The sequence below is a fragment of the Tachyglossus aculeatus genome, chromosome 16 (assembly GCF_015852505.1).
Source record: "Tachyglossus aculeatus isolate mTacAcu1 chromosome 16, mTacAcu1.pri, whole genome shotgun sequence".
Classification (NCBI taxonomy): domain Eukaryota; kingdom Metazoa; phylum Chordata; class Mammalia; order Monotremata; family Tachyglossidae; genus Tachyglossus; species Tachyglossus aculeatus.
In genome coordinates, this window is record NC_052081.1 from 30,098,100 (window position 1) to 30,118,845 (window position 20,746).

Genomic DNA, 20,746 nt, shown 5'->3' on the forward strand with positions numbered 1-20,746 from the left:
AGCAGAGGACTCAGAAAAGAGCCCTGGATTGCTTTTCCTTATTCTTTTACCAATATTCTTTTCCTTATTCTTTTATCACTGTGAGGAAGTGTTGTGCTTCCTCACAGCACTGAGATCATGCCTGCAAAGTATATTTAAGTGTTGGGGTAATAGGCTTCATATAAGGGTTAAAAGAACATTGCTGTTTATTTAGTCCCACTATAGGACATGCTGATTTCCTCTAACAACTCCAGAAATGTATGTCAGACTTGTTTTGGTTAGACTGGGATTTGAAACTATTTTGCGTTCAGCCCCTTTCGGTGCCGGCATATCATTTTCATCTGGGATCAGATTTTAGGGTAGAGAATAGGAAATGGGATAAGAAAGGCTTCAAAGAGTTAAAAGGTCAGAAAGCCATAGGTCTTTTTCATCCTGGATTAGAAATTCCCAGTTGTCAGAAGCCTGGAATAAAAGAAGCTATGGAGGCCATGGGCTTGATAACACCCATGGGGTTTGTAACTATGTTTTAGTGTTATTTTTTTCTTTCTGATTTTGCTAAGCAGTTACTATGTGCCACGCCCTGTACTAAGCTCTGGGGTAGATAAAAGATAATCGGGCTAGACACAGTTCCTGTCTCTCATGGGACTCACAGTCCAAGAAAGAAGGAGAACAGGTATTGAATTCCCATTTACAGATGAGAAAACTGAGGCACAGAAAAGTTATGTGACTTTCCCATGGTCACATAGAAGGCAAAGTAGCAGAGCAGGGATTACAACCCAAGTCTTCTGACTTCCACATCCCTGCTCTTTTCACTAGATTATCCAGCTTCCCAAGAGTGCTCCGGGTTGGAAAGAGTAGTTATGTTGGCTTTCATTACTCAGACTGTTGATCTCTCAGCTGCTGTTAGAGAGTGATTTTGATGAAGTGACACCCAGAGCCTCAGGATGTGGATAAAATGAGCCATTCGGAGAAGACTTCCCAACAGACCACTTTGGGTTCCTCATTTTTTAGCCTTTGAAAAAAACAAAGATCTAAACAAACTACAGAAAACTGGTATGGTGTAGCAAACCACAAACTGAGAAGGCTGTCAACAAACAGGGGATTTGGTGGGTCTGCTACCAAGTCCCTAAGGGCATCCATGCCATGAACCCAAAAGCTTTAGTTAAAAGGGAAGAAGGAAGGATTCAGGACACACTTTTCTTCCAACTTCAATCAAAACCTGAACAACTGTAAAACAAGTTGGTTTTTTTTCCCCAGTTAACTTTTCACAATCGGCAACCATTTATTAAACAAATATAAAATACAGAATTGTTTAATTTCCTGGGTATAAGGAAAGCTTTTCTAGTGAACTACAAGTTAAACTTTCTGCATTATCTCTCTTTGGTGTTGCATTGAGAGCCGAGCTCTAGGTGAGAATGACTAGCTGTTTGTCAGCAGTCATTATCAAGACAGGACACCACAGATTGGGACAATTCTCCATGTGAGTTGGCTTCTCTAGAAGGGGCCATATCCAAGTGAAGAATTGAATTATCTGTCTCTCTCTTGCCTGGAATTCTTTGGAAAGGAAAACATTCTCAGTGCTTCTAAGACATTTCAGCCTTTACTCCCTCAGACGGCTTCCTGTTTTACCAAAAGATGTTATATTTGATTTCTGCAGGGAATGCCAGAGTGCAGTAGAGATCAGCAGGAAAATGTGAATCCAGATGCAACTGAGATTCTTCAAGTAAGAAGGAAGAAGACACAGATGCTGTAATGCAGCAGCTCCTTGTGTATGGAAAATGAGCTGGAGAGGAGATTAGTGCATCAGAAAAGAAGTTCCCATTTGGTTTCTTAGGTTTTCAAGCATTTTCTTACAGAGCTGTTTGTTTCTCTGGCTCTCTGAGTAGCATGGCAGAAAAAAAAATCAATTTTGATTTCTTTTTTAAAATAATAAATGCCATATAAATGACTACAGATGTTTTTATTTTTGATTCAGTATTTTAATATCTAGGTTTCTTATCTGTGAACTGTATAGTGCCCAGCACATACCTGGTGTGTAATTAAACCTTTCAAAGACAATCCAAATAATTGTTGTTCTATTGAGTCCCATGGCGAAATTTGGGTATAACTTCTTGATGAAGAATATAACATCATTTGTGTCAGCTGGCAAACTTGCCAAATGTATTCCTGGTCTTCCACTTGATTCCTATATAAAATGGAGGCTCTAGGGAAGATCACTGAAGGAAGTTTTGAAGCTGCTGAATGAGGAAGAAGGGAGTTCATGGTGCAGTGGGACACATTTAACAGGGAGCAGCTATCTCTGTTCTAGCCCTCCATCAGTCTTGCTGGTGGGGGCCATTTCTTGGGAGATCTGAATCCCTACCAATAAAGTTGATGAGGAACAGGGGATTAAAGGAGCTCATTTGTCAGGGTACTTTTCACAACTTGAAACCATCTCACAACCATGGGCCAGAATTTCCTTGAATGGTGGCTTTGATCCAGTTGAGGTATTTGGTCACTTCAGTATAGACTCCGGGCTTGTATTTCTTTCCACATTCATCCCCCCAGCTCACAATTCCAGAAACGAAGAAGGTCCCATTTTTTTCACAGGTTAAAGGACCTCCAGAATCTCCCTAGAGGAAACAAGACAGGCCAGTTCTGTCAGTGACAACTAAAATGATGTAGCCGCTCTGCACCTGTTACTAGCCTTCCTACCCTGATGTGGAGAGTCACTGGTTAAGATATGAACGGAATCAGCAAACTTTCCCGGATACACATATGGGAAGAGGAAAGTGGCTTTCCTATGGGCCACACAATGTATCATTCAGCAAAGGAGGCAATATAAGTTTTTCCCTTCAGCAAGAGGATGAATGTTAGTCTGAGGAGGTTGCTATGTTAAGTATTGCAAATCTAAAGAGATATATAGAGGGAACATGTTATCTCTCAATTATTATTCAATTGGAAGTGTGGAAAAAACTAGCTTGTGTTTTGCACTCTAGCTGCAGGTCTTTTGACCATTTTTCTACTTAGACCACTTACAGCAATAGATCTGCTAGTTGTATACTGGTCTTTTCAACTACTATTTGCATATATAATGCATATGTAATTCACCATTAGGGATGCCTCCTCAACTCCCTAGGGCAACAATCACTGTCTGGGGATAGGCAAGAGGGTGAGACAGAAATCATTCAGTTTTCCTATATGGAGCCAATCAATTCAGATATAAGATTTGGTAAGGGACTGTGTTGCAGCTGATGACTTAATTGAGATTATTTGAAGGCTACAATTATCCATGTTCCAATTCAAGGAGGATGGACATACCACAGTTTCACAGATTGAGTGCTTCATTTTCCATTTCCTAACTCTAAATTAAACTAGTGGTTGGAGGTTCCGAAAATACAGACAAACCTGGCATGTGTCAGCTTTTGGCTTCTTTACATTGCCTGCACAGAGCATGCTGTCATCAACCAAACTATCATAGGACCGCTGAGAGTTACACTGGGAATGGGAGACCAATTTGACTTTAGCATCCAGTAGCTGGCGAGAGCCTTCTCCTAGAATGTAGTAAACAGCCAAGATTATTTTTCAGTTAGAAGCAATTCCCTTTCTCTTCCAAGAAGAAAGAATCAATTTTTCCTCTGAAAATTGCTATTCCTGTTTTTGTATAATGTCTTAGTGTTAATAATACCTTTTGTGGGTTTCTAACTTGTTACGAACACTAGGAGAGAAATTCTTACCAAGTTTTAACAGTAAAATCAGGTTACAGGGGGTAGCAAAACAGGCCTGCTGGGTAGCCACAATTTCAAACTAGGACCCAAACATATTAGCTGATTTGCATTTTTAGAGCAGGAATTATTCTGTTTCCAGTGTATGCAAATCGATCTATACAGTCACTAAATTTACCTACTTTAGAACAGTAGTTCTGTCCATAGTAATAAGCAGTAGTACCATCCTTTCTTTCACTTTCTTTACTTCTATCTTTTCATCCACAGATGCTATGAATCACAGCATTCTAAGTTTTAAATTGATATCATGCCACATTATATTCCTGTAATAATTTACCTATCATTGCTTACCTACTAGATGAAAATCATCTAATGCTTTAACTTATTAAGCCAAAGGTTTTTAAAAAGAATCAGTTTAAATGGCCATCCATGGTCAAATAGCTGCAATGTAAATGAGAGAACTTTTCAGTGATTAAAATATCCTAGGTCACTCAATACCTCACCTGTTTCTGTTTCTCCCCAACCAGAGATGTGACATTCAGTTCCAACAGGAAATGGAGAGTCAGGCAAACATGCAATCTTCACATAATTAGTTTCCTGAGCACAGTGACCATCTACTGGCTTTAGTTTCACCAGAGCTGAACGTCAATCAAGAGAAGAGTAATCAGTGGATAATCAGAGGCATCACCTCATGTCAAAGATTGTGTCAACCTCAAACTGCTGGATAACATGAATGACTACATGGTTTCAAAAAAATGTCATTATTTATACTCTGCTCCTGTTTCTGGACAAATCTGTCCTGAATACTAGGGTTATGAATAAATTTCACTCACCCAGACATCATGTTGAAAGCCTCCCAGGCTACATAGAGTAGTGGGGAACATATATAGATTTTATATCTTTCCTCCCTTAATAATAATGGTGGTATTTAGTAAAGCTTACTATATATCAAGCTCATTTGTCAGGGCACTGCTACATTGATAACAGACCTCTAAGAGCTAAAACAACTTGGAATAAATGAAGATCAGGAAGAGTGATCTAACATCATATTGAAGTTTCCTGTGGTTGGTAAAATAATAATAGAGGTATTTATTAAGCATTCATATGTGCTAAGCACCGGGGTAAGTATAAAACAATTGGATTGGTTACAGTTCCTGTCCTCACAGTCTAACAGGGGTTCAGAGTCTAACAGGAAGGAAAAAAAATATTTTAGTCCCATTTTACTCATGAATAAACTGAGTCATACAGAGGCTAAGTGACTTGCCCAAGGTCACACATGAGGCAAGTGGCAGAGTTTGGGCTAGAACACAGGTCTCCTGACTCCTGGCCCTGTGCTCTTTCCACTAGACCACACTACATCTTTCCAACATTTTCAAATATTAGGCTTTCTTTGGAGGAAAATCCATATAATACCCCTTAAATGAGGATCCCCAACACACAGCCATAAATGGGCAATACTTGCCTATATCATTATAGGGTATGCCATTTTTTTCATGATAATTTTGGTATTTAATTATCTTCTCCACATCAAACCTTTGTTCATGGAATTCTTTCTTGAGCAGGTCCTGGTCCCCTAGCACAACCTGTAGGTTTTTGGGTCTGATCCTAGAATGGAGGAATAGAGAACACTGGGTGAAATTTTATCTGGTGACACCCCATCCCTGGGCATTTGGAAATCAGCCAATTTATGAACTCAGTAAGCCTCCAAAGCACTCATTAGCCCCTTCAATATTTTGCCAAAGGTATTTTTGAGCTCCGACAAGAGATGCAAACTGTTGAAAGAATCTGATATCCTTGATCATGACCAACTAGCCATTGAAACCCAACAATGCAATGTGCTATGATGCAGGCAACCTGCCATTCCTGAATTCCTCTCCTCAATACTGCTGCAGATAACACGGAACTACATATTGATCACCCCTAAAATTGTGGCAGGTGATTGATATTTAAGAGAATGCAGGATGTATTTAACTTTTTTCCCATTGGGATAAGACTCTTATTTTCATTCTGCCCCAGTATTTACCTAGAAGAAGGGCACCATTGCAGATTGTGGGTGTCAACATGGGAACAGGACAGAAGGACAATTGATCTTTAGCTAGTGAGAGATTAGGCTCCATCAGGGAGGACCCTCTATTAGTGCTGACAAATCTTCCCCTTTTGCTATTCACCACTGGGCTTCTGGAACATTCCCAACCTCGGCATTCAAATACAACTGAAGACGTTACATGGAAACCACTTGCTTCCATTTTGAAGAACCACCACATTTCTGCTCCTCCCAACCTCACCCTTGTCAATTATCATTCTGCTTCTAGAACAGAGAACTTACTCAGTACAGTGTCCAGCGGTCAGAACCCAGCAGGACTGGATCAAGGTGCCACCACAGAAATGCCCTTTAGGCATGGAGACAGTCAGAGGAAGTGTGCTCTGGAGAGATGCTTGCCAAGGGTGCTTGCCAGGCGTAGTCTTGAATCCTCCATATATTCTTTTGACTATTTGGCTGGTCTCTGGCTTGCCACATGTGCTGAACACATCCACTAGGGGTTGAGACAAGATGAGGGTCTCTTTGGGCACTAGGGCTTCTGTGGTGACAGAGAAAAACAGGACTAATAAGGAAATGCCAGGTAACACCCCCACACTCCTTGTAGCCCTTAAAACCCACCTTCCACATCCAAATTCTCCACTTGCCAATGGGTTCAAGAAGCAAACTAGATGCATAATAACCTTAGGATAACTAAGAAGCTGTGGCACAGGAGATCAAGAATTGAGCTGAGTCAGGGAAATGATGCTTTCATGCTAAATTTTGCCTCAGATCCAAACTTCCCAACCAATGGCTCTTAGGACATCAATCAATCAATCAATCAATCAGTCATATTTATTGAGTGCTTACTGTGTTCAAAGCACAGTGCTAAGTGCTTGGGAGAGTACACTATAACAATATAACAGAGTTGGTAGACATGTTCCCTACCCACAACAAGCACACAGTTTAGAGGAGGAGAAAGACATTGATGTAAATAATGAATTACGGATATGTACAGTAGTGCTGTCGGCCTGAGGGAGAAGTGAATTAAGGGGGACAAATTGAAAGGCAAGAGCGGTGCAGAAGGGAGTAGGGGAGAGGAAATGAGTATGAAAGAATGGGAGAATAAGACAAAAAGGTAGACAGGTCACCATGTGGGCAAAGTTGAGGATTGTGCCATTGGAGGAAAAGCAATATGTAGTCCATGGGGTAAAGAGGAAGTTTCCATGTAGTCCAGGAGTGAGAAGGGAAATTCCATGTAGACCATGGGGTGAGGAGGAATTCTCAGGTACATTTGAGAGGGAAGGCCACCTAAGCAGGCAAAGATACAAATTCCTCATCAGTCTCTCTCTTTAGCCACCCTCAAACTCATTAGTAACAACACCGTAAGAAAAGCAATAACAGTAATAGTAATGATAAACACAGTAGTACTAATTACTACCTCTTGGATTACTGAAGTGTCTTTCTACCTAAAAACACTAAATGCTTTCACAGATAGTATCACAATTCAGTGGCTTGTCCAAGGTCACACTGGGGCTCTTTGGTATAGCAGGGACTGGAACCCAGATTCTCCAATTTCCAAGCCAGTTCTCCATCCACTAGACAGAGCTGCTTTCTTTGACTGAGAAGGGCAAGGATACATATTTGCATGTTTATGCAACTCTGTACGTGGATGTGCACATACCACATATCTACATCTCTTTACCTGAGGATGAGCATTGGGTGACTTCACAGTACTCCCATTTCACTCTGTTACTGTTTGCCTTAATGAAGCACCAGGGTTGTGAGTCACCATCTGGATTCCTGAAAAGAGCAGATTTCAATACCTTAACAGTAGTGATAAGCCCTAGTGTGACACTTTTGCATTTCTCCATCAATTTTTTTTTTACTGTACTTGCTAAGCTCTTACTGTGTACCAGGTACTGTACTAAGCACAGGGGTAGATACAAGTTAATCAGGTTAGACACAGTCCCTGTCTCACGTGGACGCAGTCTTAATCCCCATAATACAGAGGAGGTAACTGAGGAACACAGATGTTAAGTGACTTGCCCAGGGTCATACAGCAGACAAATGGCAAAGCTGAGATTAGAACCCAGAACCTTCTGACTCCAAGGCTCATGCTCTATCCACTAGGCAGCTGTTTCTCCTCTGTGGCCTGCAAGCACTGTAATAATATTCTGTATCATATGGGACTTCCTTTTTTCCAAAGTGCTTGCATGTCAGTTAAGTATCTTTGTCACCTTTGTGGGCTGGGAAGAGGGGTGTATCTTTATCCCTGTTGAACAGATCAGGAAATGTAATCTGTCCCAGATTACACAGCAGCCCAATAGCACAGCTGTGACTGGAACCTCAGTCTCAATTCACAGTCATAACTCTTTCCACTAGGCCCCTTCAGTCTCTCGCAGATTGCTCGCAAACTCCATAGCATCAGGAGATTTTCTGGTCTCTGTCATCGTCTGAGTGACTGCAGTATTTCAAGGGAACAACATACCTGCAGTTAGAATGAAAGAGGCCTCTGTGCTGTGAGGCCTACTGAAAAAAGTACAGGCCTGGGAATCAGAAGACCTAGGTTCTAATCTCAGCTCTGATACTTGCCTGCTGCGGTGTGACCTTGGGCCGGTCACTTATCTTCTCCGTGCTTCAGTTTCCTCATCTGTGAAATGGAGACTCAGTACCTGTTCTTCCTCTCCCGTTAGACTGTGAACCTCTTGGGAGACAGGGACTGTGTTCAATCTGATTATTTTATGTCTATCCCCGTGTTTGGTATGGTGCTTGGTACATAGTAAGTGCTTAACAAATATTATTATTATTATTATCATCATTATTGTTACTGAGAACAGAGATGATAGAGTAGTGTCTCCAGACAGTGGTGTCTTAGGTAAGATACGAGTGGGTCAGTGGGGCCATCTCCTCCTTCTGCTAACTGTCCTTCATGGAGAAAATCATCTGGATGAATGAATGCACGAGTGAGAAGGCGTAACATGTGTGGGTGTGAGAGAGTGTGTGGCCATTTGTGTGAGTGAATGTATGTGTGAAGGGTGGAAGATGAAGGTGTTAGTTATATTTATTGAGCACTTACAGTGTGCAGAGCACTGCACTAAGCGCTTGGGAGAGTACAACGATATAAATGACTCATCCCTGCCTACAGTGAGATTAGAGTCTAGAGGTCTCACTGTCTTTTTGTGTCTGTGTCTTTGTCTCTTTTCGTCTCTGTATCTGTTTCTCTTTCTATATCCATTTTGGCTGCATGTCACTCTATGCCACTGATAATTGGGGTCAAAATGTAATTTTACTTCCTGAACCATTCAGATAATTGGCTCATCTAGCTCTAACCTCTGGATTTAACATTATGATACATACTCAAGATACCTAATGTTTAGGGGAGAGTTCTGCCAGAGAAAATCCAGGAGGTCAACGTGCTCCAAATATATAGAGAAGGCATCAAGTAAATGCCTTTCAGTCAACCTATGATACTTGCCTAGTGTATGTATGTATTGATGGATCGTGGTTCATTGGAAAGAGCCCGGGCCCGAGTCAGAGGTCGTGGGTTTGAATCCCAACTCCACCACTTGTCAGCTGTGTGACTTTGGGCAAGTCACTTCACTTCTCTGTGCCTCAGTTCCCTCATCTGTAAAATGGGCATTAAGACTGTGAGCCCCACATGGGACAACCTGATCACCTCGTATCCCCCCAGCACTTAGAACAGTGCTTTGCACAGAGTAAGCACTTAACAAATACCATCATTAGTATTATTATTATGACCTGTGAAACAAGACCTGAAGCAGAAAGTAGGTTCATTTGCCCCAATCATAACATGGAAGTAGAAAAGTCTCCAAGTTGGGGGCAAAATTGCCTAAATGGTTGGGGAAATGCTTCAGTGGTATTAATTTCAGTGTTTGTTAAGTGCTTCCTATATGCCTAGTACTGTACTAAATGCTGGGGTAGATGCAAGACAATCAGGTCCCACGTGGGGCTCACAGTCTAAGTAGGAAGGAGAAAAGGTATTGAATCCTCCTTTTGCATAAGAGAGAACTGAGGCCAGAGAAGTTAAGTCACACAGCAGACAAATGGCAGAGCTGGGCACAGATCCTCCAACACTCAGACCCCTGTTCTTCCACACTGCTCTTGGGAACTCTGTCATGCCCATGGGGGGCCCATTTCCTTTTGAGGGGCTACTCTGTGCCTAGCCAACTGCATCTACCCTAGTTTAACCTTATTGTGCCAGGAGAGAAAGTTTATATGAAAGCAGGGCCATCCATGTGCTTCAAGAAGTAAGAGTGATGGTGACCCTTTGGATGCCACAGAGCCTTAGCATGGCCTTGGAAGAGTCCTACTGAGGAGGAGGATGGATAATTTGCTGTGAGATTTCACTCAGGACAGTGGAGATCAATAGAGAATGAAACCAGGGGAATACCCAGAAAAACAGGCTTTGGCACAGAGAGAGAGCAATGGAAAGAAATAGTGGGAAGGGTGATTTACCTGCAGAAATTATGTTCCCCAATGCCATATTCTTCTGCGTCTTCCATAAACATATTGTAATTCTCCTGCAAGAGGAGGTGAGAGTTCCAGTGAAGACAGACGTGCTGGTTGACAGTCTTACTCACATTCCCTCTGTATTTGTGGCCATCTCCTACATAACAGTCTTGGGGACCTCCAGGGAAGAAGACAGTGATGTTAAAATGAAGAGTCTTTTCCAACGTCCCTGACAGTATGGAACCATTAGGGTGGTGACCTGAAAATTGCCTCTGGGAGATAACAAACTTAGAGGTATGGTAGGAGAGAGGAAAGAAGGAGATGGGATGATAACGTGGTTTTCTGTAATTTTCTTTTGGCAAAGTGAAGATTGCTTTTCAGGAACTCTTCCTAGGGAACCCTGGAAGAAAGGTTAAATTCCCTTTTGGGGTATCCTCTCTTGATTCTCCACTCTCTTTCTCCAGGACTCAAGCACCAACTCCACAGGAGAATTTAGGAAGACAGCCATCTAATCTCCTGTTATTCCATGGGAGTTCAACATACATTTACCATTCTTTCAATGCTATCTGTTTTGTCTAAATGTTGTCAAGATAACATTGTAGAAATACAACTCAAGCCATGCTATGTTAAAATAGTTAATTGCTTGGGTAGAAGTTGTAGGTGGGTTGGAAATAATAATAATAATGATAATAACAACAATAATAATAATAATGGCATTTATTAAGCGCTTACTATGTGCAAAACGCTGTTCAAAGCACTGGGGAGGTAACAAGGTGATCAGGTTGTCCCACTGGGTGCTCACAGTCTTAATACCCATTTTACAGATGTGTTAACTGAGGCACAGAAGAAGTTAAGTGACTTGCCCAAAGTCACACAACTGACAATTGGCGGAGCCGGGATTTGAACCCGTGACCTCTGACTCGAAAGTCCGTGTTCTTTCCACTGAGTCATGCAATGGCAGAGATAATTTCTACAGCCTTAATGAGCAGGTATCTGGTGGGTATGACAGGGAAGAGTAGTAAGTAATGAACAACAGCTATCATTTTTGTAAAGATTCAGGCTAAGGGGTATGTGTTATTTTGAGGTGCATAATGTAGCCTGTTCTGAAAGTGTGACTTTAAAATTCACCATGCACCACAGCCAAGCTAGACCTCGGAGTGGCCCAACTACTCACCACCCAACTGTAGTTTCCTCCAAGCAGCAGTTCTGGCAACCCAACAGCAGTGAATGAACCAAGATTCCTGCCACCACCACCCACCCTTAGCAAACTTACCTCCAAACTCACAAAAAAAGGTGGCTAACCAGCCCCCAGCAAAGGCCTGAATTATGCTCACATTCAGACCCAGGTAAGCTTTTCTACTTTTCTGCTCCTCCTGTCTCAACCCTCCCCATCTCTGGCATTGGCCCTTTTATTGTTTTGCTCCAGTTTCTCCACTTTCACCTTCAGTTTCTCTCCAGTCCTGGTGTCCACTTCCTGCCATCTTGATGGCCAGTTTTCTCCTCTCTCTACTCCCCTCTAGCTTCAGTCTATGGCTCTGTCTCATCTCTAACTCTGTTTCTGGCTTTCTGGGCCTCTGCATATTTGTTTCCAGATTTTTCTTGAGCAGGCGACCACTTAAAAACTCTTCTAGATCCATGATTTCATGGATCACAGCCAGAATTTCATATATTTTAAGTTTAAATTGTAATCACTCAGACAGAAAAAGTCTTCGATTCCTAACTCTCCACCTCACCTCGCAATAAGTGGGCACTTCTTTATCTTTCTGTTGCCTTGATGAGAAAACAACAGAGAAATAAATTGCAAGATTATTCTCCCAGAGCCTTGAGGAGAAACACATTTTGGCAACAAAACACATATTGATTAAGTGAGGGCAGGGATCACATCAACTAACTTTATTGTACTCTCCCAAGTGCTTAGTAAGTGCTCAACAAATGCTACTGATTGACAAAATGTCACCTGTCAGATGAAAAGAAAGGAGCTCTACCTCTTTCAAGTTAACGTACCTATTTCACAGATTTTCCCTGAAAATCCAAGTGGGCAATCACAGGTAAACTTGGACCTCCTTCTGTGCCGGGAGCAGACACCTCCATTTTGGCAAGGATTTGGTCTACAGGCTGGAATTGCTGCCAACATGGAAAATAAGCTCATGAAGTTCCAAGACTCCCATTGGGAACCGCAATTCACGCGTTCAGTGGTAACAGTTGACTTCCACTGTATGCTTAGCACTCTCCTGGTTGCTCTAAAGAGTTAAAGAAACCAAACAAGCCATGGTACCTGCCTTCAAGAAGCCAACAGTCAGTTTCTGGTTAAGAAATTAGCAGTAAAATGAACATTAAGGCTTTCATTCTTACCTAAAAAGAATCCATTTCAAACCTAATGCATGGGTCCTGTAGGACTTCCAAGCACACCTATCAGTTTGCCAAATCTCAGTCCTCGTACATGCAGAAAACTTCCCCACTTCTAACTAAGATGGCCAAAATTAAAATTACAAGACATAGAATGTTTTTAAAGGACAATTATATTCTTTTCAAAAACTTACTGCATTGTAAACTCAAGTATGTACTGAATTATCTCTGACTGACCATACATAGCATGTGGAAAACTGGCCAAATCATCCCTGGATATACCCCTGTTACACCACAGTTAGAGTCCAGTTAGAGTCTAATTCAATTAAAACCTCAGGATAAAATGAGCCCAACTTCCTTACCTTTGATGCAGGCCGGACCAGTGTAGGGGTGCTTACAAGCACACTGATAAAAGGGCTCAGTTCTCGTGATAAGGCATTCCCCTCTACCGCACACATTCTTTATGCACTTGTTTTTCACTGTTGTTGATTCAAATAAAATAGGGAAATCAGTAGAATAGTCTGTTAGGTGTATTTATCACTCTTACATTGAAACAATGCCAGTGATTAATTTGTGCCAGGATTTACTGAGGCCACTTTGGACTGAGCCGTGGTACCTTCTATTAATAATAGCTGTACTGATAAGCACTTACTATGTGTCAAGCACTGTTCAAAGCACTGGAGTGGATATAAGATAATCAGGATGAACGCAGTACCTGTCCCACATGGGGGTCGCAGTCTTAGGAGGGAGAATGGGTATTTAACACTGAAAGTACACAATAAATACAAGTGATTGATTGATTTTGAAGTTGAAGAAATTGAGGCACAGAGAAATTCAATGACTTGCTCAAGGTCACAGAGTAGGCAAGTGGCAGGGGCAGAATTAGAACCCAGGTCCTCTGCCTCCCAGACCTGTGCTCTTTCCACTAGGCAACACTGCTTCTTTTTAGTTACTGAACTGAGACCAAAACATTCTCAACAGCTCTTACCATTCCTCAAGTTTTTAACCTGAATATAGTATAAAAAAATGAAAGCAGCTGCCTAACATTCCACCTGCACTTCCACGTCATTCAACTGCCAGAGACTTTGGTGTCAAATGTGTATAAGAATGCCGGCAGGCTGCCATCAGGAGGAGAATAGATCTGCTTGAGTAGTGCCTTCAGGAAGACGAGGAGGACGCTAAGTAGATTTTGAGGCAGAAGCAGCTGCTGCAAGTGGTAAGTGAACCAGTGCAGTAAGGGTGATCTTTCATACACATAGCCATTTAGGTCTTTTCAGCTGCCCCTAACCTCCCTGAATAGGATGATAATATCTCATTCACAGTAGCATCATCTCAGAAAATGAATGTGTATACTGTACACACATATGAACACCCCCACACTTACAAATATTATAATATTATCTATCACATTTTCATTTTCTTCAGTGACTTTCGTGGCAGTCTGTTAAGAAGAGTCAGGGTTTGTGGAAAGATGATGTGGAGAGGCATATTTAAACCGTGAATAAAATGAGGAGTGGGTAGGGGACTGGTGGAAGAGTGGCCACATGGGAAACAGGAAGAGAAACCTAAGCCCAGATCTGTAGCTAGAGATGAGGGGTGTAATTCTGAAATTGAGAAGCAGTATGGCTTAGTGGATAGAGCATGACCCTGGGAGTCAGAAGGGTTTGAGTTCTAATCCTGGCCCTTTCACAGGTCTGCTGTGTGACCTAGGCAAGTCACTTAACTTCTCTGGGCCTCAGTTGCCTCATCAGTAAAATGGGGATTAAGAGTGTGAGCCCCATGTGTCCAGCTGTATATTGGAGCCAGGAGTTGCTAGGGAAGCTGGGAAGTGACTGGTAGATGACCAAAGGGGTCAAAAAAGGGGAGGCCTAGCTGGCTGGGAGGGGAGAATGGAGTCCTGGTTTCTTCTCCCCTCATCCTCCTTTGGAAATAGGAGGAGCTACCTCTTTTCTTGGTAGAGGAAAATTTTTGTTTATGGAGTTTGTTAAGAGCTTACTCACTGGCTCATTCCCCCCTGCCTTCGAACATGCTTATATCTCTCATGTATTTAAAATAAAATTTTCAGCTTCTCATTGTACCCTGCGGCTACTGTTCCATCTCCATACTACCAATTCCTAGAATGTGTTGTGTACATCTGCTTTGGTTTGTTTGCTTTAATGGTATTTAATAATGATGATTAACAATGATTGTGGTATTTGTTAAATGTGTACTATGTGCCAGGCACTGTACTAAATCCTGGGGTAGATACAAGCTAATCAGTTTGTACACAGTCCATATCCCATAGTCTTAATTCCCATTTTACAGATGAGGTAACTGAGGCCCAGAGAAGTTAAGCAACTTGCCCAAGGTCACCCAGCAGACAAGTGGTGGAGCTGTGATTAGAACCCAGGTCCTTCTGTTGTCCAGGCCTGTGCTCTTTGTATTAGGTCATGGTGCTTCACAAGAATTGGCTGTGGCCTCAGTAACTCAAACACAAGTGGCAAATCTGGAAGTTTCCCAACCCCAGCCTCAAAACCGGGCCTAGCTGAGATAGGCCATTGCCATTGCAGCTATGCAATTCCCCTGCTAAAGCCATGTTAGGAAACCAGACTCACCTCTCTGACACCTGGTTCCAGTGAAAGGTGCTGGACAGCTACACTTAAAGGAAAGACCGCTCACAACACAATCCCCTCCGTTCTGACAGGGATTGGATGAACATGGATCTATGGGTTTGCAAAGAGGTGCAGGTTAGAAATACTGAACGTAGTTAATGAGTAGTATTTATTGAGTGTGATCTAGTAAAGTGAGCATGGGGTGAGAGGTCATGAAATCCAGTGAATACTCTTTACTCCCCTGTTTGCCAACTGTGTGACTTTGGGCAACTCAAGTTTTCTGTGCCTCAGTTTCCTCATCTGCAAAATGGGCATTAAATACCTGTTCTCCCTCCTTCTTCCGTCATGACCCTTGTGTGGTACAGAGATGGTGTCTGATCTGATTATCTTCTATCTACCCCAGTGCTTAGCACATAGTAAGCATTTCATAAGCACCATCATTATGGTCGACTCTCTGTTTTGTGCAGAGTACTATATTGTGTGTTATGGAGAGTAAAATAGAGTTAGAAGATACGATAACTACTCTCATTGAGTTTACTATCCAGTGGCAAGGATTACCAGGAATAAATAGAGGATTCTTTTAATTCCCACTCATGTGTTTATTCCAAATGATCACTTCATCTTCACTGAAATTTTGGGAAGGTCAAGTTATAGGCTTCCTCCTGTGAAGGGGAGTTTGATAATAACATTGGTTTATTTCAAGTTGCCGCGGTGGTACTTAATAAAGAGAGTGAGCCACAAAGCTCGTAGGAATTTAGGGTATTTTTCCTATCTTCATTTATTCTGTAGTATTTATTATTCCAGGGTATTTATTATTCTGGGTGCTTGAGAGCATAATATAAAAGAAACTAATTTGTCATGTAACTATATTTATTGTGCTTTCAATCACTGTTTTTAATATTTCGTATTGTTTTGGCCAATTTTCTGGATCTTAGATAATCTACTTTATATTATTTTCTTTGAGGAGCTCTACTTTGACTCTCCCTCTTTGTTTAGCACTCTATTTTTATGGGCCAGTTAAAAGTGCTAATTAGAGTTTATTTGGTTTCATCCTGGCAGTAAGTATTATTATTCTTATTTTACAAGACTGGTGAAGAACCCTGCCCAAAGTCACACAGAAATTCAGTGGCAGAGGTGGAAGTCAAGATCTTCTGACTGGCTTATTTTCATTCTGCCAGACCATGAGGTCTTTCCATGCCTGACTGACCCATTTTCAAGTTTAACTTCCCTTCTCTGCACTTAAGAAGGGATTGTAAAGTGTGTTCCCTTTCAGTTGGACAGCGAAGTTTTCTAAGATCAACCGCTTTCTTATTTGAGTATCTTATGCTTCATTATTTTTTAAATTACAATGCCTTTCTACCCTGACACACATATACTTACAACTGTCAGCAAGGCTCATTGGATGAGGAAACAATGTGAAAGAACAGAAAAAAGCCAGGTGTATTTCTATTTGTGTTCCACTCATTCTCTTCATACCAGTACAGTTCACAAGCTTGAGAACTTCACAAGCCTGGGAACATGACAGTTTCAGCAAATGCTTCCTAGGCAAATAAGCTGGTGTTTTTTGTGTAGCAATCAGAACTGCTTTACCTTATCAGAAACAGTCCTGTACCAAGAAGAGATAAAACAGAGACTTCTTACAAGACTAATACAAAGGATATCACTGAAACCAATTCCTTTTAAATAATTCCTTTGATGCAGACATTTTGAGACAACACTGAAAAGTTAAGACAGAGAGAAGTAGCAGGAGTACAGTGGCATAAAAGAAGCTGAAATTTTTTTTTCCCTTCAAGAAAAATATACTTAGGGCCTAATTTTATACCCTCTTCCATGGAGTACTCAAATGCCCAGTTGAAATAATCTGAGTCTTCAGTGACAACTGCAGTAGTTGCTTCCAGATCATAATATTCATCACTGTACTGGTAGTCGTCAATAATCCAATCTGGGAAGGTAAAGCATGTTTAAGCAAAATAGCAGCAATAGCTTGTGTTTCATAGCACTTTTCCACAAATTGTTCCTGCATATATCTCAAACAGAAACTTCCAATTATTCTCTTCATTAAAAAGCACAGACATTATTCTCCCATTTTCCAGATGGGAAAAATGAGGCCTAGAGAGCTGATGAAGCCTATCAATGATTCAGTAGGAAGTTGCCCTAGAATTTAGGTGCCCTGAGTTCAGTACAGTATCCTGTCCATTAGACTACACAATCTACAAATTCAAACCTATCTGCAACATAAAACATTGTCTCATTCACCAATTAACATCCAACTCCACACTTTGTGGGAGAGTGTCTTACATTCCAGAAGTGGCAATCTCTTCTACGCTATTAGCTCTATTGAAGTTTACATTTCTGTCAGGGGTGAATGTCAGGTGGCTGAACACTTGTGTCAGGCAGGATACCACACAAAATACTGCAAGTTTGTAACCTACTGAGGTGAACATGTAGAGTGAGTTCAGTTGGGAAATTTTAGGGAGAGAGTGAGTTCATACTCTCAGTTGCACCGAATCTCTTAGATCAGTGCTGACTGGACTGTGGAATGACTCAAGTGCCATCTGGGGCACATTCCCGGATTGATATCAGCTTCCTCCTGCCATCCAATGACACGGCCTTCAGGTATATTTCTGCTATGTATTCCTGCTGGGTTGTTTTTGGGTTCCACGTCAGCCTGGCACCATTTACTTCCTGATGAAGCATGCTAGACTTTTTTTAATGTTTCATCCCACCTGTCATCCACATCTGTCTACCATGTAATTTATTTGTTTTCCTTCAGTCACCTCTCCCTCTCTAAGCCCCTTTTAAACCTCTATCTCCAACACTCCCCATTGACCTACTTTCCTAGTCTATAACCTCTAAGCTGCCCCCTCGTTTTCAGGGTCCCTTTGTGACCCCCACAGTTTTCCCTACATGCTTCACAGGGTTGAGTCTGAGGCTCCCCTGAGATGTACCTTTTTTGGGTGGGTATTTTCTTTAAATTTGTGTTTGAGAATCTTTATATGAATTTGTGCCCTTGCACTTGGGTTTGCACCCTTTATTCACCCCACCCTCACCACCACAGCACTGATTAACATAACCATAATTTATTGATTTATATTAATATCTGTCTCCCCTCTAGACTGTAAACTCCTTGTGGACAGCAAATATTCTCAATGCCATAAAGGATCTTTGCCAGTTTCCTAAATGTATAAGATTTCCTTGCTTTGGTCTTGATTTGAAGACTGACTCTGAAAGAGTGCATATATTTTTCTGATATGGGAGCATTTCTTCATAACCCCTTTGATGTGTCATGATGCAAATTAGGTAGTTGGAAAGAAGTACCCCGCTTAAGCATGTTGGTATTCATTGCCGCCACATTGAACAATTGAAAAATTGATGCAAGTTCCATGCTCCTTAGGCTCAGCTTTCGATGTCTGCAATATGCAAATAGTCATTTTGAGAACCAAGTGGCTCTGAAGACATTAATGGCATCAACTGTAGCTTCTGCATAATATGATTAAGTTGTTGTGGATGTGGAGTTGCCTTTGCTTTCTCATGCTGGAGTCTCTGCAGCCTTTAGGAATGTCTTTGAAGAGTTCCAGAGGCATGAATGATAATGAAGTCAAGAAAATGCAGATAGTTAATGTGAAATAGTTTTTCTATAGGCCTAGTCTGATGGCCTGGTGGATAACACTCTACCACGAACTGATAATCAACTGTTTTATTTTATTTTTTTTCCTTCCCAGGATATCATTTTTATCTTGTGCTTTACTTTAGAAAAATCCACTTTTGTTCAATGAATGTATTTTTCATATTAATATAAACTATCTTTTAATTTCTTCTTGAGCACACCCACTCTGGTTTCTTGCCAAAGTTTCACTGCATTTATTGTGATGTCAAGTCAAGATTCTGTTTCTTTGCTCATTGTTTTGCAGGAACAGAATTTCCACAAAATGCAAGTGTCAGAGGAGTTGCTTAGCCAGAGATGAGGCTCTCAATTGAAGATAAGACCATTGTTTTCCCTGAACACGTAAAGTTTCAGTCCATTTAATATGATGAAATAAAGAGACAACAGCAAAAACCCCCACTTTTCTGAAGTTCACCCTCAAGATTTCAAACTGACATTTTAAGGAAAGAAAAGAATTTGGTAATAAGAGGATTTTATCATTCACTTATTTCTTTGCAGTTAAAGAATTTAGTTTGGTTTTCTCAGCAGGTGCTTTAAGATAATCACTTTCCCAATGGCTCCAGTTATTTCGAAGAACTTGGACAAAATGATAGGAGAAGAACTGGAAACTTTCAGTGAAAAATTGCTAGGTCCTGGACTGGAAGGCAAGGAATAGCTCTTAAAATACATATTTATCAAGACAATCATCTGCCTGGGTTAGGTCAGGAGGGCCTGCTTGATGACCAGGGCTAGGATCAATTAACCCTCTGAGATTGAGAAGCAATGTGGCATAGTGGATAGAGCCCGAGCCTGGGAGTCAGAAGGACTGAGTTTTAATCCCAGCTGTGTGACCTTGGGCAATTCACTTTACTTCTCTGTGCCTCAGTTCCCTCATTCATAAAATGGGGATTAAGACTGTGAGCCCCATGTGGCACTGGGACTTTGTCCAACCCCATTACCAGCACTTCGTAAAGTCCTCTCACAAGTACTTAGGACAGTGTCCTAAACACAATAGGCATTCAATATATATTATTGATGTTGATGGCTTAAATGATAGATTGCGGAAGCTCTTTTCAAGGAGCCTATTTGTTGTAAAGTTCATCAACTCCATCTGTCATATTTATTAAACACCTACTATTTTTAAAGCACTGTACTAAGCACTTAGGGAAGTAAAATAGAACCTAATCCTTGCTTTTAAGAAGCAGGTTACAAGCTAATGATAGAAGCAAACATTAAAATAACTTGCAGATAGTGGCAGGAAGGGAAATGATATATGTGAGACAAGAGAGTGGATAAATAATAAGAAGAAAGCAGATGAAATGCCTTGTAGCCAATGGTCAGAAGTTTCTGTTTGATGTGGAAAAGAATGGGTAAACATTGAAAGCTTTTGTGGCATGAGATGTGAATAGGGTAATATTTTAAAGTATGGACTGGTGTTGAGGGAAAGTGGAGAATGGTGAGAAGGCTGATTCAGTAGTAGAGCTGGGACATAATAAATGTCTGAACCGAGATGATAATCACCTGGAAGAAAAGGAAGGGGCAAATTGGAGAAATGAAATGGAGGAAAAATGTATAGGATTTAGCAACAGACTAAATATGAACATTGAAAGAGAGGAAGAAGTCAAGGATAATGACAAAAAAAGGTGTGCTTCAAAAATAGCAAGGATGACAGTGATGGCAAATGGGATGGGAAAGTTTGGTGGAAGAAAGGATTTAGGAGGGAGGATGAGGAGCTCAGTTATAGACACATTGATCTTAAGTACTGGTGGAACATCCATTTAGAGCTGCCTTGGAGGTAAGAGGAAATATGAGATCCCAGAGGAGGTGAGGGATTGGGGCTAGTAGGATAGGTTTGGGAATCAACCAGGTAGAAGAGATGAAGTTGAAGCCATGGGAGTAGATGAGCTGCTCAAGGGAGTGAGTGTAGAAAGAAAATAAAATGGTCATAGAACAGAAACTTGAGGAACAGTCACACTTGGGTTGGCGGGGGGCG

General features: G+C 41.3%; 2 protein-coding genes across 7 annotated transcripts in view; one reads left to right on the forward strand and one right to left on the reverse strand.

Moving 5' to 3' along the window:
- The window catches only part of LOC119938341 (nebulin related anchoring protein), a 66,333-nt gene extending 64,405 nt beyond the window's left edge, over positions 1-1,928 (forward strand). For both annotated transcript variants that reach the window (XM_038758136.1, XM_038758137.1), the window contains one exon: positions 1,637-1,928. In XM_038758136.1, the coding sequence (XP_038614064.1) occupies positions 1,637-1,732 (96 nt within the window). In that variant the 3' untranslated portion in view covers positions 1,733-1,928. The remainder of the gene's footprint in view (positions 1-1,636) is intronic.
- Positions 1,921-20,746, reverse strand: part of HABP2 (hyaluronan binding protein 2) — a 169,126-nt gene continuing 150,300 nt past the window's right edge. For 4 of the 5 annotated variants that reach the window (XM_038758138.1, XM_038758139.1, XM_038758142.1 and 1 more), the window contains 11 exons: positions 16,933-17,052; positions 15,114-15,221; positions 12,882-12,998; positions 12,178-12,297; positions 10,180-10,351; positions 7,406-7,503; positions 6,010-6,262; positions 5,146-5,288; positions 4,187-4,321; positions 3,367-3,512; positions 1,921-2,591 (listed from right to left, as the gene is read on the reverse strand). In XM_038758138.1, the coding sequence (XP_038614066.1) occupies positions 2,415-2,591; positions 3,367-3,512; positions 4,187-4,321; positions 5,146-5,288; positions 6,010-6,262; positions 7,406-7,503; positions 10,180-10,351; positions 12,178-12,297; positions 12,882-12,998; positions 15,114-15,221; positions 16,933-17,052 (1,589 nt within the window). In that variant the 3' untranslated portion in view covers positions 1,921-2,414. The remainder of the gene's footprint in view (positions 2,592-3,366; positions 3,513-4,186; positions 4,322-5,145; positions 5,289-6,009; positions 6,263-7,405; positions 7,504-10,179; positions 10,352-12,177; positions 12,298-12,881; positions 12,999-15,113; positions 15,222-16,932; positions 17,053-20,746) is intronic. The other variant, XM_038758140.1, reaches the window with a different exon arrangement.